The following is a 15,394-nucleotide window of genomic DNA, read 5'->3' on the forward strand; positions in this document are numbered from 1 at the left end:
GATAGATATCTTTAATATATGATGTGTTACTGATTATAGATTTATCCTTGCTATATATCTATATATAGGATATTATAAAACTATAGATTTTGTCTTTTTGATATTCAGAAAATAGACCTGATAAAGGGGGATATCGTATTCATAGGAGTTCCTACTCATAGTATGTTGTCTTTCCCCAGGGGCATACACACACAGGGACACCCATTTAACACACATATATTCAACTCAGCAAACGTGCCCCTGCCACTCAGTTACAGTATAAAGCACTATAAAAACAAATAAATACAAATAAAAAATGGCACATTTCTTTAAATGAATGGGATAGGATTCAGAACTACAGTCACCCATAACTATGAAACTATGACACCCCCCCCCCCCCCCCCCCCCCCCCCCCGTGAGACTCACCGAGTGGACTCACTTGATAGTCGGCGCAGCCGCGTGGTACGCACCCCCCCCCATCGTGCTGTGCAAACTCAGGACCTGGCGCACCTACATCCGGCGAGGCCGCTCTGCCCTGAGACTCCCTGAAGGGTGACCGAGCACCAATTCTAAACCAGATTTGGTTTCTACACAGCTGACATCCCAGTGCACGTGTGACTGTAAAATACAAGTTCCAGGTCTTGATAGTTGATATATATAATTTATATATATATATATATATATATATATATATATAATATATTTTAGATAGAGTTACTGAAATAAAGAAACAAAGCTGTCATTTCTACCTGTGCTGTTGGCCTTGGTCTCGCTTAATTTCCAGTTTTTAAAAACACACTGAGATTAATCGAAGCATGCTTTACTGCTGCACAGAACAGAGAAGATTTTATTTGTATTTTGATTAAAAAAAAAATAAAAAAAAATTCCAGGACAAGACAAAAGCTACCTTTCCCTCCTCCACTTCTCCATCTCCTTTCTCTCCCTCAGACTGCTTTCTTCCATGAAACCCCCTGGGATGGAGGCAGGAGAGAGGGGGGCTATCTGGTGATAAAGCCCGTCCTGGGTGCTGTACCTTCCCTTTTAATTACCTTCTTATCAACACAGCCCCTGCTCGCTATTATTATTACAACTATTAATATTTTCATCAGCTCAAAGGAGCTGCACTTCATTTTCCTACGCTCATTAATCACCCTGGCGTGCCTGCACTGCCTGATTGTAATATTCCTCTGTTGAAATAACAGACTGACTTAGTGGACAACAGCCATCATTATAACCCACTGCCTGCGTGACTGTGTGCTTCACCTTGCTGTGTAATTCACGAGCTGCGTGACTGTGTGCTTCACCTTGCTGTGTAATTCACGAGCTGCGTGACTGTGTGCTTCACCTTGCTGTGTAATTCACGAGCTGCGTGACTGTGTGCTTCACCTTGCTGTGTAATTCACGAGCTGCGTGACTGTGTGCTTCACCTTGCTGTGTAATTCACGAGCTGCGTGACTGTGTGCTTCACCTTGCTGTGTAATTCACGAGCTGCGTGACTGTGTGCTTCACCTTGCTGTGTAATTCACGAGCTGCGTGACTGTGTGCTTCACCTTGCTGTGTAATTCACGAGCTGCGTGACTGTGTGCTTCACCTTGCTGTGTAATTCACGAGCTGCGTGACTGTGTGCTTCACCTTGCTGTGTAATTCACGAGCTGCGTGACTGTGTGCTTCACCTTGCTGTGTAATTCACGAGCTGCGTGACTGTGTGCTTCACCTTGCTGTGTAATTCACGAGCTGCGTGACTGTGTGCTTCACCTTGCTGTGTAATTCACGAGCTGCGTGACTGTGTGCTTCACCTTGCTGTGTAATTCACGAGCTGCGTGACTGTGTGCTTCACCTTGCTGTGTAATTCACGAGCTGCGTGACTGTGTGCTTCACCTTGCTGTGTAATTCACGAGCTGCGTGACTGTGTGCTTCACCTTGCTGTGTAATTCACGAGCTGCGTGACTGTGTGCTTCACCTTGCTGTGTAATTCACGAGCTGCGTGACTGTGTGCTTCACCTTGCTGTGTAATTCACGAGCTGCGTGACTGTGTGCTTCACCTTGCTGTGTAATTCACGAGCTGCGTGACTGTGTGCTTCACCTTGCTGTGTAATTCACGAGCTGCGTGACTGTGTGCTTCACCTTGCTGTGTAATTCACGAGCTGCGTGACTGTGTGCTTCACCTTGCTGTGTAATTCACGAGCTGCGTGACTGTGTGCTTCACCTTGCTGTGTAATTCACGAGCTGCGTGACTGTGTGCTTCACCTTGCTGTGTAATTCACGAGCTGCGTGACTGTGTGCTTCACCTTGCTGTGTAATTCACGAGCTGCGTGACTGTGTGCTTCACCTTGCTGTGTAATTCACGAGCTGCGTGACTGTGTGCTTCACCTTGCTGTGTAATTCACGAGCTGCGTGACTGTGTGCTTCACCTTGCTGTGTAATTCACGAGCTGCGTGACTGTGTGCTTCACCTTGCTGTGTAATTCACGAGCTGCGTGACTGTGTGCTTCACCTTGCTGTGTAATTCACGAGCTGCGTGACTGTGTGCTTCACCTTGCTGTGTAATTCACGAGCTGCGTGACTGTGTGCTTCACCTTGCTGTGTAATTCACGAGCTGCGTGACTGTGTGCTTCACCTTGCTGTGTAATTCACGAGCTGCGTGACTGTGTGCTTCACCTTGCTGTGTAATTCACGAGCTGCGTGACTGTGTGCTTCACCTTGCTGTGTAATTCACGAGCTGCGTGACTGTGTGCTTCACCTTGCTGTGTAATTCACGAGCTGCGTGACTGTGTGCTTCACCTTGCTGTGTAATTCACGAGCTGCGTGACTGTGTGCTTCACCTTGCTGTGTAATTCACGAGCTGCGTGACTGTGTGCTTCACCTTGCTGTGTAATTCACGAGCTGCGTGACTGTGTGCCTCACCTTGCTCTGTAATTCTCCTCCTCCTCCTCCTTGGAGCTCATCACTCAGCTTGAACAGGAGTCCCACCTGATCCCAGCAAGAGGGGGCAGGTCTACCTGTTGAGTCTTCGTCATCTTCCTCTTCTTGGATTGAGATGTGCTCGGGTCTCAGAAGTAGACTCAGCGGTAGGGTCAGGACACCTCAGTCTTCTTCATGGGCTGGTCAGTCACTTGTACAGAATGTAGAGTTTCCTCCCTCAAGTGTTCTGGCTGGTCGGAGCAGGTGTCCAATTCAATATTTTTTATTTTTTTTACTGACCTCTCAAACACAACAAACTCCTTTCTGACAACGAATCCCTTTTTTTTTTTTTCTTTACAAACGAACATCCAGAAACAGTGCCTGTAATTCTATAAGAGCCAGAGGCAGTCTCATTGAGGTATCAGACTCCCAGTGAAGAGACAGCCAGCCCAGGGTGTCAAAAACAAAGACCAGGGGCAAACATCAGCACAAGTTAAGGGGGGGCATTATAAAATAAAAAAAAGAACAATTCATCTGTAATTTAGCTCAAATAACTCCTGAAATTTAACCCATCTGAGACAGACAAAGACACAGAAGTCTGAGCTGAAGATTTCTTCCAGTTTTATCAAGGGGTATTACAGCCTCCACAACCATTGTACTCTCAAATAGCACTGAATTTACAAAACGCTAAAACAAACCTCTCTCAATGTCTACAGCCTTGAGGAAACTGAGAAAGCCTTTTAGTCGAAACATCTTTCGCCGAGTTTATTACATTTCTTTCAGTATCTTCACAATTCTCACCACTGTTTGGCGAATGTTGAATGCATCCATGCACGCGTGTATAAATGTGTTTTCCAGCCTGGAAGGTCAGTTCACGGTCTGTTTGTAGGTTGCTGTGAATGGTCAATGCAGTGTGAGCAGTGGTTCAGGCTGCAGAGTCCTCATCCCCTTCCTTCCCACGGCTCCTCAGAACAGATCGTAGAAATAATCGAGCCCTTGCCCCAGCTCCCACACAGACACCCCTGTGCCCAGCTCCACAGCCAGCTCCAAACGCACCTGCACAGACTGAGACAAGAGCGAGACTCAGAGAGACACACAGAGAAACCCAGAGTGATGCAGAGTGAGACCCACACTGACACCCCCGTGCCCAGCTCCACAGCCAGCTCCAAACGCACCTGCACAGACTGAGACAAGAGCGAGACCCAGAGTGAGACAGAGACACAGAGACCCACAATGACAGAGTGAGACCCAGTGACAGTGTGAGACAGAGAGAACCAGAGTGAGAGACAGAGACCCAGAGTGACCCAGAGTGACAGAGAGTGAGACACAGTGACACAGAGTGAGACACAGAGTGAGAGTGAGTGAGACAGACAGGCAGAGTGAGACAGAGACCCACAGACCCGTCCTTCTGGAACACGCTGGGTTAGCAATCAGAACAGGCTGCCTTACCTTCAGGGAGGGGTAGAACACAACATGCTTCCCACCACTACTCCTGGAAAAACAAGAAGGAAAATGAATTCATGAGTGCGCAGGTGGGTGTTGGTGCATGTGCAAGACTGTGGTTTCGTTGGAGTGACTCACTTCTTGTACTCAAAGTAGTGTTCGGACACCTGCTCATCCCAGTGCAGCTTGGGCTTGTGGTCTTTCAGGATCTCCACATACCTGGAGGAGGGCGGAGAGGAGAGGGAGAGAAGATGCTTCACGTTATTTCAGACTCAGTGCTTTTGAAATGCAGACACGTGTGTTTTTTACTCTGGTTCACATCATCACAGCTGGAAAACTGTTTTATACCATTTTTTTTAGCCCCGTTGCTCGCTGCCCTGTCTATGGCAGGGCCACACTCGGCGCCAAATTTAACACTAATTAGTGTCGACTAATTAGCGGCCAGGAATAATCTAGCACAGCGCAGCAAGAAAGAGGGAGAGAGAAACGCTCGTGAAATCAGAGGGACGGAGGAGGGAATGAAGAGGGGGGGCACACCCAGAGAGAGGGGGCTTCCATTTTCGGGACCACCAATTCAGACCTTTTGCGTTTCTCGACAGTGCAGCAAACAAACAATGAAATTAACAAATCGCCTAATTGACTTAATGAATGTGCCCTGAGCTTGTCGGGGCAGTCTTCAATTCCTTCTTCAAAAACAGTCAGGCATTGTCTTCAGGTGAGCTCAACCAAGACAGTCTTACTCAGGAATAAACCAATGAAAAAGCAGCACAGGATACAATAGCATTATACTGGTTACGAGCATCAATATACTTAGCAAACACCTGCCCACTGCGAGTGGAACTCCACCTAGAGGGAGTGCAAATTCCCTACTTCCACCAATGAACAGGAGCTGGGCCCCCTTCACAGTAGGCGTTCTGTGATGCAGTACCAAAAGTATAGTACAATTTCAGCAGAAGTTTGTTGTCTGGATCCAGTTTTAAACATATCAATACAGCTTAAACCTGAACAGCTAAAATCAGAAATCCTAGCTGTGCTGTGCACAGCACGAGCTCACACAGTGTGTGGGCAGGGAGAACAGCTAGTTACGTTGCTGCAGCTCTGCCACTGTAAATCAGGGAGACAGGCAGACAGGCACACAGCCCCTGCAGGTTTGAGTAACTGAGCTCCATTAAGCAGAGGTGCAAGGGCAGCCTCAGCAAGCACCACCTGCTAACAGCCCACATGACACGCCGTGCCTCAACACACAAGCAATTAGCCGAGACAGGGCGCACACACCTCATGCCAGCGCCACTGGAATCGGCAAGGAGCTGAAACAGCAGTGCTTTCCAAAGAAGACTTACCAACGCTGAGCAAAAGAAAAAGGGGAGATGAGCTTTCCAACACACACTCACAGCTGGAAGGGAGATTTTAAAACTTAGGATTGCAAAAACTGAGGCCACCTGCACGCAAAGAAGATTTCAATACTTCAGGAACAGTCTACTTAAACCACCACTGAAAAAAAAAAAAAAAAAGCAACGTCAGACACAAAAAAAATAAAATAAAAAATCATCTAATTATCTCGAGAAGTGCGTTCCGAGGTGGAGAGGAGGAGAGAGCGAGAGATATATTCTGTTTCGCTGGTCAGGGAGTCAGTGAGACAGGCTTCAGACCTCAGCACAATTTCCCTGGTTCTTTTCATAATCAACGCTGGCTTTTATTCAGGGGAGGAAAGTTGCCTATGCTGGCTTGACTACCCCCTCGCTCACTCTGACAAAGTGTGTGCGTGCATGCGTGTGTGTAACGGGTTAGGTTCCAATCTGGGGGCTAAATTTAACTAAATTAATAAACAGCCTTTAAAGCGCATCTGCACTCCGAGCACTTTCCTCTCTCCGACTGCCTTGAGGACACGGCAGCCTCAGCACGACGCAAACCTGCTCCGACCTCCCACAAAAAGGGTCATCAATAATTAAAACCTCTCTGTTTAAATAAATAATCAAAATCCGCCTGCTTAGCGAGCCCAGGGCAAGTACAAGGTGTACGGAGGTGAGCAGGGCGGGAGCGCGGTGTGCGGGCAACGCAGGCACACGAAAAGGAGGTCTGAATTTCAAAGGCTCTCAATTCATTGGTATACAGAACTCTTACACCCCTAGACAGGAGAGACTTCTGTTTGGGTTCTGTCTGTTCGAAGACTCAAAGAAACTCAGTAAACTCAATAACAAGTGCTTTAATAGCAGCCCTTCCCAATGTCTTTAAATAAAAAATAATTTTTTTTTTTTTTATTTTAGTATTGCAGAATTTAGCACTATTGTTACAGTGATGGATGAAACACCCACAGCAGCACGGCACCAAGAAAAAAGAAGCATCAATAAATAAAGAGAAAAAGAGAGAAAGAAAAATGCCTTCACAGGAAAAAAATAAAAGAACTCTGCAGAACAAAAAAGGTCACACGAGAGGGCAGCAAGAAAGCAGTGAAACTCCCGACAGCGAAGGAATCGTTTTTTGTTTTTAAAGTCTAGCCCCTTTCCATTCACGTGTTGCCAGTTTGCAGGTGGATGTAACTCGACAGGAATCGGACCTCACGAGAGAAACAATCTTTTACCAATGAGAGGCAAGGTCGAGTGGACGCGTTAACAGATATGAGAGACAGGGTCAACTGGACGTGTTAACAGATATGAGAGACAGGGTCAACTGGACGCGTTAACAGATATGAGAGACAGGGTCAACTGGACGCGTTAACAGATATGAGAGACAGGGTCAACTGGACGCGTTAACAGATATGAGAGACAGGGTCAACTGGACGCGTTAACAGATATGAGAGACAGGGTTAACTTGTAAGTTGGAAAGCAGGCAGAGCCGGGCGGCAGAGCGAATGTTTTTGCTTAATGGCTGGTAACAGTATTGATTCGTTCTTCTGCCGTTGTTAACCAGGCCAATTAGTTTCAGTCACTTCCTCTGGTTTCTTTGCGGCTTTCAGCCTCCAACTGTTTTCCATACAAATTGCTTTTGTTGTTGTTTTCTATGAGTGAGGGGAGGTCGGGGCATCTCGCTGCTCAGCTCCCTGTAGAAGAGGATTTACTTTCAATTACAAAATACTGCAGCCCACTCCATCCTCCTGCTGCATCTTAAGGAGAACTTGAGTGAGTGCGTAAGAATGTGTGTGTGTACATGAGTGTGTGTGTGAGTGAGTGCATGAGTGCGTGCATGCCTGCGTGAGTGTGTGTGTGCGTGCATGCCTGCGTGAGAGCGTGTGTGCGTGCATGCCTGCGTGAGAGCGTGTGTGCGTGCATGCCTGCGTGAGAGCGTGTGTGCGTGCATGCCTGCGTGAGAGCGTGTGTGCGTGCATGCCTGCGTGAGAGTGTGTGTGCGTGCATGCCTGCGTGAGAGTGTGTGTGCGTGCATGCCTGCGTGAGAGTGTGTGTGCGTGCATGCCTGCGTGAGAGTGTGTGTGTGCGTGCATGCCTGCGTGAGTGTGTGTGTGCGTGCATGCCTGCGTGAGTGTGTGTGTGCGTGCATGCCTGCGTGAGAGTGTGTGTGCGTGCATGCCTGCGTGAGAGTGTGTGTGCGTGCACGCCTGCGTGAGAGTGTGTGTGCGCGTGCACGCCTGCGTGAGAGTGTGTGTGCGCGTGCACGCCTGCGTGAGAGTGTGTGTGCGCGTGCACGCCTGCGTGAGAGTGTGTGTGCGCGTGCACGCCTGCGTGAGAGTGTGTGTGCGTGCATGCCTGCGTGAGAGTGTGTGTGCGTGCATGCCTGCGTGAGAGTGTGTGTGCGTGCATGCCTGCGTGAGAGTGTGTGTGTGTGCATGCCTGCGTGAGAGTGTTGATTAATGTCCAAGTAGGAACCTGACTGCCTCTCTCCCCATGGAAAGGGTGGAAATCTCTCTACTCCCCTTCCCCTCTGCCAAAGCGAATGTGGCAAATAGAACAGAAACATATACAAATATAAACTACAATCTGACATGGAAATGTCTACTCCCCTCTCTCTCTCTCTCTCTGTCTCTCTCCTCCTATCCCTCATTGCTGGCAGCTCTCTGCTCCGCTCCTCTCCTCTGTTTAAACAATTCTCTCTCTCTCTGTCAAATATAATGAAGATCGACAAAAACCCTGGGGGTGAGTCTCTCCGCCTCTCTGGGTACCTGGAACACACTCCGCCTGTTTGGATGGACAGGGGGTACCCCCGGATCTGTGCGTACTGTACCTGCGCCCCAAGACTGGATCCATCTCGCCCCCCGCTACAGAGAAGTCCATGCCGTAGAAGTTGAGCCCCAGAAGGATCTTACTCCTCCACTGGGACTGGGGATCCAGCAGCTGCACACAGGATCGAACCCAGGGCACAGGGGAGCTGGGACCAGGCCTGGGGAGAGAGAGAAACAGACAGAGATAGCGCCCAGTATATGAGATAGGGAAGTTGAAAGTTAATGTGTGTATATATATATATAGGTTTTTTTTGTGGTTTTTTTGCACCCCAGTCCACAGTTTCCTCACCTCCCTGGGCTGCTGAAGTCGTAGGTCATGAGGCTGAATCCGTCTACAATGTGAGCCAGCTGGTCAAACTCTGGCTTCCCAAACATGCCGGGCTGGTTGGTCCTGCAAGAGAACAGAGAGGCGTAGGAAAGAGAGCCTGCAGAAGGCAGCACAGCTCAGTCTTCAAAGAAATTAATGACTAGTGGCGGCCAGGAATTTAAACAAGGCGTTTTTCAAGCCAGGTTCAGAAAGACACGCAGTGATGGATGCACGCACGCACGCACACACACACACACACACACACAAGCTCAGACACAAGAAAGGTGGGGTTGCAGTTTCTTGCCCCAGCTGTGTCTCTGTGCCGGGGAGTGCAGTCGCTCCCTCCATTAGTGCAGAGCGGCACAGCACAGCTGTGCTTTGTAAAGCTGTGATCGATGCAGAGCCTTGTATAGAGCTCCACTAGTGAGCCATCCAATCTATAAAACATCTCCCTCATGTATCGCCTACCCTATCTTTTCCTGAAGCTCCCTCTCCTTCTCTCCCGATTCTCTCACTGGTTCTCTTGCGCGCTCACACACACACACACACACACTTAATTGAAAGAAGCAGGTACCCATGGACTCTCTCCCTCCCTGCCAATGTTATAGTTGTGCACAGTCCCTGACAGTTAAAGAACGACGGTGCAGTGCGTACCCGGGGCCGATGGCGGGGGGGATGACCAGGATGCAGGTGAGTTGAGCGCTACGCAGTGCTTCGCACAGGTGAGTGACCAGGTGAACCAGCTCCCTGCAGGGGGGAGAGGAGTGAGAGTGAGGCAGGGGGGGAAACTGGACAGCACAACTCTGCTAACATACATCTGGAACAGGAGAGCCCTTAGAAAAGATTGCCATGGTGTTTCTGCAGGTCTTCCCATGTTCCCACAGTCACCCTGGCTTGCCATGTGTTTGAATATGCTTTACCTCACCTCACTGTTCTTTATAAAGCTTGTGCTTTACTACACTGTGCTGTGTTCCAACTTTCACAAGGGAAGAGAGCATTACTCAAAGCAAAACAAATACACTTGAAGACAAACGCAAAAGACATGAAAAAAAACCCAGCAAAATTCACTTGGCGACAGTAAAAGGAGTAGTAAAAATATAGATAGAAATAGATGAAAAGAGAGATAGCGAGGAATGACTGCTTTGCGATTCCTGCCCAATTACAGCAGGCTGAAACACCTATGAGCGAGACGGTGCCTAACAAACAGCTGTCTCTCCAGACTAAGACGAGGCGTCTCCATCAATCACATGGTTAGGGAGCTGGGGAGTGCAGTGCAGGGCTCTCACAGGCAGGCAGACAGAGACAGACACAGAGACATACAGACAGACAGGCAGACAGAGAGACAAGACAGGCAGGCGGATAGAGAGACAGACAGGCAGGCGGATAGAGAGACAGACAGGCAGGCAGGGAGACAGAGAGACAGGCAGGCAGGCAGGCAGGCAGCCTCCGTCCCAATGCTCTTCCAGTCAGTGCTCTCCTCTATAGAGCTGAATCTCAGGGAGGAATACTCACGTCCGCTTCTGACCTCCCAGCTGACTCCACATCTCGAGGACGAAGCCGTCAAACCGTTCGGCCTTGAGAGACACACACAGGAAACCCAGCCAGGTGAGCAGAAACAAGCAGATTGAGCTAATACAGAGTACAGAGAACAAGCAGACACACACACACACACTCTCTTACAGACTCACACTCCCACATTCACTCTCTCTGCAAAACTGTTTACAAGTAAAAAGAGGCACTTCCTCGGAGCAAGTTTTCAAAGCCAGTCTCCCCTCATGTTGCCTCATGTCCTTCACCCCAGATACAGCATCAGGCACAGAAACAGATGAGACCCAAGCTAGACCTACAGGGTTAACTGTTTTTTAGGTGATTTGCCCCTCCTATTAAAACACAGCACTGCGCTCTTGTCACTGTCTAGGCTGGAGAACATTCATCACAGTAATTACTGCCACATTAAAAACAATAATCGCTTTATGCAAATTAATTAGCTCAGCGATTAGAGGAAGAGAAAAAGAAAAAAAGAAAGCACCGGGCTGCAGTGTGGAAGGCAGTGGGTTTGAGGAGCTCAGTGGTTGGATAAAGAAAGCGCTGGGCTGCAGTGTGGAAGGCAGTGGGTTTGAGGAGCTCAGTGGTTAGATAAAGAAAGCGCTGGGCTGCAGCGTGGAAGGCAGTGGGTTTGAGGAGCTCAGTGGTTAGATAAAGAAAGCGCTGGGCTGCAGCGTGGAAGGCAGTGGGTTTGAGGAGCTCAGTGCAGTGGGCTGCAGTGTGGAGGCAGTGGGTTTGAGGAGCTCAGTGGTTAGATAAAGAAAGCGCTGGGCTGCAGTGTGGAAGGCAGTGGGTTTGAGGAGCTCAGTGGTTAGATAAAGAAAGCGCTGGGCTGCAGTGTGGAAGGCAGTGGGTTTGAGGAGCTCAGTGGTTAGATAAAGAAAGCGCTGGGCTGCAGCGTGGAAGGCAGTGGGTTTGAGGAGCTCAGTGGTTAGATAAAGAAAGCGCTGGGCTGCAGTGTGGAAGGCAGTGGGTTTGAGGAGCTCAGTGGTTAGATGAAGTTTTATACAACTGACAAACACATTGCCATTGTGCATTTGCTTGCCAATACTGCCACCTACAGGCTGAAAGCTGAAACACCACAAAGCGACAGACCATTGTTTTGAAGTCTATGCTGGTACCTTGGCCCCCTCCACCATCTCTTTGCCCAGCTCCTCGATCTCGTCCTCGCTCTGAAACACGCTCTCGAAGTCCTGCAGAGTCCAGCCGTCAAACAGCAAGCGTGGCACTGCAGCGAAAGAGCCCACCCATGCAGCCGTCGCAACAAGAAACAGGAACGCAGTTAAAGACAGCTGGGAACCAGCTACCCAAAAGCCTTCCTACCAAGCTCAGAGTTTAGACATGTCTGTAATATTCGGGTCATATTGTCCCCTCCTATTCTGTTCAGAGTTTAGTCACGTCTGTTCTGCTCGGCTCGTATTGTCCCGGTGCAATTTCAAACACAATGAAACAGTCTTGAACTGATCCCATCGTGCTTTTCTCCTGCACAGCTTCTGCTCTTAGGTGTTCAGTATCAGAAATGAATGGAAAGTGTTACAGTGTCAGAGTGTCTGGAAATACAGCCCTGCCAGTGTGTGTGTGTATTCCACAGACTAGCAGCTACTCGTCTTTATCAGAGATGCTGTTACTGGCAGAGAAAACGAGTCTCTCTAACCTCTGCCTGGTAGAGATTTGTATTGACCTTGTTTATAAACATCTCTCCAGACAGATGCAGCCATAACCTGACATCATAATAATAATAATAATAATAATACTACTACAAGACTGAGTGAAAGCATTGTATTGTCCTCATGCGTACAAAACGAGATCAGCTCAAAAAATAATAAATATCTCAAAGCTCTTATTTTCTGTTTATGAGTTTGTGACCCCCCCCCCCCCCAGCCTAGGAGAAGTCATTAAATATTACGGGGGGGGGGGCAGTGTCAGGTCAAATAGAAACGACACATAACAGGAATGTCAAACTAAGCACACAGCGCTAATGAATAATGAAGCTGCATTCTGAAGTCTTCTAATGTCTTATCATTAGTGTCAACATTACTCACCAATCTGGATATTTTTGGAACTTTTCCTTACAGCTTTAATCCAGCCTGTTAAAAAAAAAAAACAATTTGAAATCTATTGTTGAAATGATGAGATGCCAGGAGTTGTAATATTGAAATGATCACAAGACAAGCCATCTTAACCCGGTCCCCGTACCCTGGTCCACGTCGTGGAGTCCAGTCACGTGGAACGACTCCAGGCCACGGCGCCGGATCTGTAGCCACACCGGAGACACCATCGTGAACTTGGGGCCAAACACCTTAGCGACGTCGTAAGCATTGGTACTTCAAGGTGACATTGGCCCCCACACCCCCCCCCCCGAGAGAGTGCCAGCTCATTTCAAACCACTATAAAACAATGCGCACTTTACTGAGCAGAACCTCACTGGAGTGATGTACCCATGCCACCCCCTCTCTATACCCACGCCGCCCCCTCTCTGTACCAACATTGTCCCTCTCTGTACCCACACCGCCCCCTCTCTGTACCCACACCACCCCCCCCTCTCTGTACTCACCGGAGTGATGTACCCCAGCACAGCACCGCTGAGCTGTCTCTCCCGCACCTTGTCCCCGCAGTAGCGCCCATGCTCCCTGACAATGTCCTTCGCTTTGGGGTCTGTAACCACCAGGCCACGGTCCTGAGCCAGTCGGTCTGACAGCTGGGTCTAGGAGACGGGAGGAGGGTCAGAGGGCTAGTGGTCTGCCTGCCTATCTATCTACAGTAGCTCTCTGTCTGAGTACAGCACTGCTATATCCTCTCTCCAGGGGGTGGGGACGGTCTCACCTCTTTTTCCTGGTTTTTGGCGGCGGCTTTCTTGGAGTCGGTCTTGGACAGCGTAGCTTCGACCAACAAGACAGCCAGAGAGAGAGAGAGAGCGAGCACCACAAACACAGCCTTCATATCAGCACTACGGGAAACTGGGAACACAAACACCCAGTACATCAGAGACTGGGACTGGCAGAGACACAGGGAGAGAGAGAGAGAGAACCACAAACACAGCCTTCATATCAGCACTACGGGAAACTGGGAACACAAACACCCAGTACATCAGAGACTGGGACTGGCAGAGACACAGGGAGAGAGAGAGAGAACCACAAACACAGCCTCCATATCAGCATTACGGGAAACTGGGAACACAAACACCCAGTACATCAGAGACTGGGACTGGGAGAGACACAGGGAGAGAGAGAGAGAGAGAACCACAAACACAGCCTTCATATCAGCACTACGGGAAACTGGGAACACAAACACCCAGTACATCAGAGACTGGGACTGGGAGAGACACAGGGAGAGAGAGAGAGAACCACAAACACAGCCTTCATATCAGCACTACGGGAAACTGGGAACACAAACACCCAGTACATCAGAGACTGGGACTGGGAGAGACACAGGGAGAGAGAGAGAGAACCACAAACACAGCCTTCATATCAGCACTACGGGAAACTGGGAACACAAACACCCAGTACATCAGAGACTGGGACTGGGAGAGACACAGGGAGAGAGAGAACCACAAACACAGCCTTCATATCAGCACTACGGGAAACTGGGAACACAAACACCCAGTACATCAGAGACTGGGACTGGGAGAGACACAGGAGAGAGAGAGAGAGAGACACAACACAGAGAGAGAGAGAGAGAGAGAGAGAGAGAGAGAGAAACCCAGTACATTTTTTACATTCCTCAAAAGGAAGCTGCAGGGAGAGGTACGGCCTGTTTATATGAAGTTCAGTTTAATATTTAATAGTAGAACTATCCAGCGACTGCAGCACAAACAAACCGCCCCCCGGAAACACTTGGCCGCTTTGAGAATGTTACCGATACAGAGACTCACGTTAAACTGCAAATACGCCATTCAAACACAGGAGGCGCATCGTCTCTTACTGGCAGACTGCTGTATTTGGAATCCACCTTTGCGAAGCTAATATTATTGTGTGTAATGTCAAAAACAAACGATAATGTAAAATGAATTCCTATGCAAAACAAGTCTAACCCCAGACTCCCAGTATAAACACACTTTCTATGTCGGTGTTACACAGCGAGCACGCACACCTGTCAGAAATACATACAGACCATTAATTAACAATAACACATCACAAGAACAGAATCAGTGTACCTGTGCTCACGGTATTAAACCTCACAACTCGCTTTGCGTGCAGTTTTATACAGAAGTCGCCCCCTTTTTTAAATTGTATTTAAATTAATCTTGTTTAAGAAATTGTTTTAAATCGCTCTAAACTACACGAACAGCAAGACAGCAGCACGCAACAGGAAGTCTTTCCGATTCGCCAGCCCGAAACACGCCCCCTTCCTCCGCACTTTTTAAATCCGCCGATACAAAATAATAATTAAAAAAAACAAAAAGCGATTTGATTTCTGACCACCAGATGGCACCAGCGCGCTAGATACGAAGCCAGACGTCATCGGCGAGCGTTTGTTCACATCTGTTTTTAGCTCTGCTTCCAGTTCCAGTCTAGAATGCCGCCTTTCTTTACCTTATATGGCATTGTTCTTGTGTCTTTTGTGCTGCTATTATTATTATATTATTATTATTATTATTATTATTATTATGATGATGTCTGGTTATGGCTGCGCCTGTCTGGAGAGATGTTTATAAACAAGGTCAATACAAATCTCTAAAAGGCAAGGTTACTAGAGGCTTGTTTTCTCAGCCAGTAACAGCTTCTCTGATAAAGAAGTTGTAAGGGGTTCTCAGTCAAAGAAATGCTATCAGAGCTGGAGAGAGGCAGTGAAGTGGAAAAGGATGTGTCAGAAACTGAAGACAGTAATGATGCGGATCGTGATTACAGTGACTCGTCCTCCGAGGAGTGTGAAGGGGACAGCACTGAATCTAATGAAATCGCATCACTGGTAAACCATTGCAACTCTGAAAGCAGAACGTGTCTTCCATAAGCATGAGCGCTAGAGCAGCTCTGTTCGGTGGAGTTCATGAGCGCTAGAGCAGCTCTGTGTGGTGGAGTTCATGAGCGCTAGAGCAGCTCTGTTCTATGG

General features: G+C 48.4%; 1 protein-coding gene across 1 annotated transcript; it reads right to left on the reverse strand.

The window, feature by feature from the left end:
• Window positions 1-3,483: 3,483 nt before the first annotated feature.
• On the reverse strand, window positions 3,484-14,691 carry chid1 (chitinase domain containing 1). The gene is made up of 13 exons (XM_041276722.1): window positions 14,499-14,691; window positions 13,169-13,302; window positions 12,871-13,049; window positions 12,542-12,669; window positions 12,388-12,432; window positions 11,467-11,573; window positions 10,313-10,374; window positions 9,455-9,547; window positions 8,783-8,884; window positions 8,496-8,651; window positions 4,461-4,541; window positions 4,329-4,371; window positions 3,484-3,944 (listed from the first exon to the last, which is right to left on the reverse strand). The coding sequence occupies exons 2-13, from the start codon at window positions 13,283-13,285 to the stop codon at window positions 3,846-3,848; spliced, it is 1,212 nt and encodes a 403-aa protein (XP_041132656.1). The 5' UTR covers window positions 13,286-13,302; window positions 14,499-14,691; the 3' UTR covers window positions 3,484-3,845.
• Window positions 14,692-15,394: the final 703 nt, after the last annotated feature.

The sequence above is a fragment of the Polyodon spathula genome, chromosome 17, assembly GCF_017654505.1.
Source record: "Polyodon spathula isolate WHYD16114869_AA chromosome 17, ASM1765450v1, whole genome shotgun sequence".
NCBI classification, from domain to species: domain Eukaryota; kingdom Metazoa; phylum Chordata; class Actinopteri; order Acipenseriformes; family Polyodontidae; genus Polyodon; species Polyodon spathula.

Bases quoted from the DNA above. Each gene is read 5' to 3' on its own strand.
- chid1 (XM_041276722.1), bottom strand. From the start codon at position 13,285: ATGAAGGCTGTGTTTGTGGTGCTCGCTCTCTCTCTCTCTCTGGCTGTC. The intron at 8,652-8,782 runs GTGAGGAAACTG...CTCTCTCCCCAG, and splicing joins GACTTCAGCAGCCCAGGGAG to GCCTGGTCCCAGCTCCCCTG. The intron at 4,542-8,495 runs GTACAGTACGCA...GCCCTCCTCCAG, and splicing joins GATCCAGTCTTGGGGCGCAG to GTATGTGGAGATCCTGAAAG.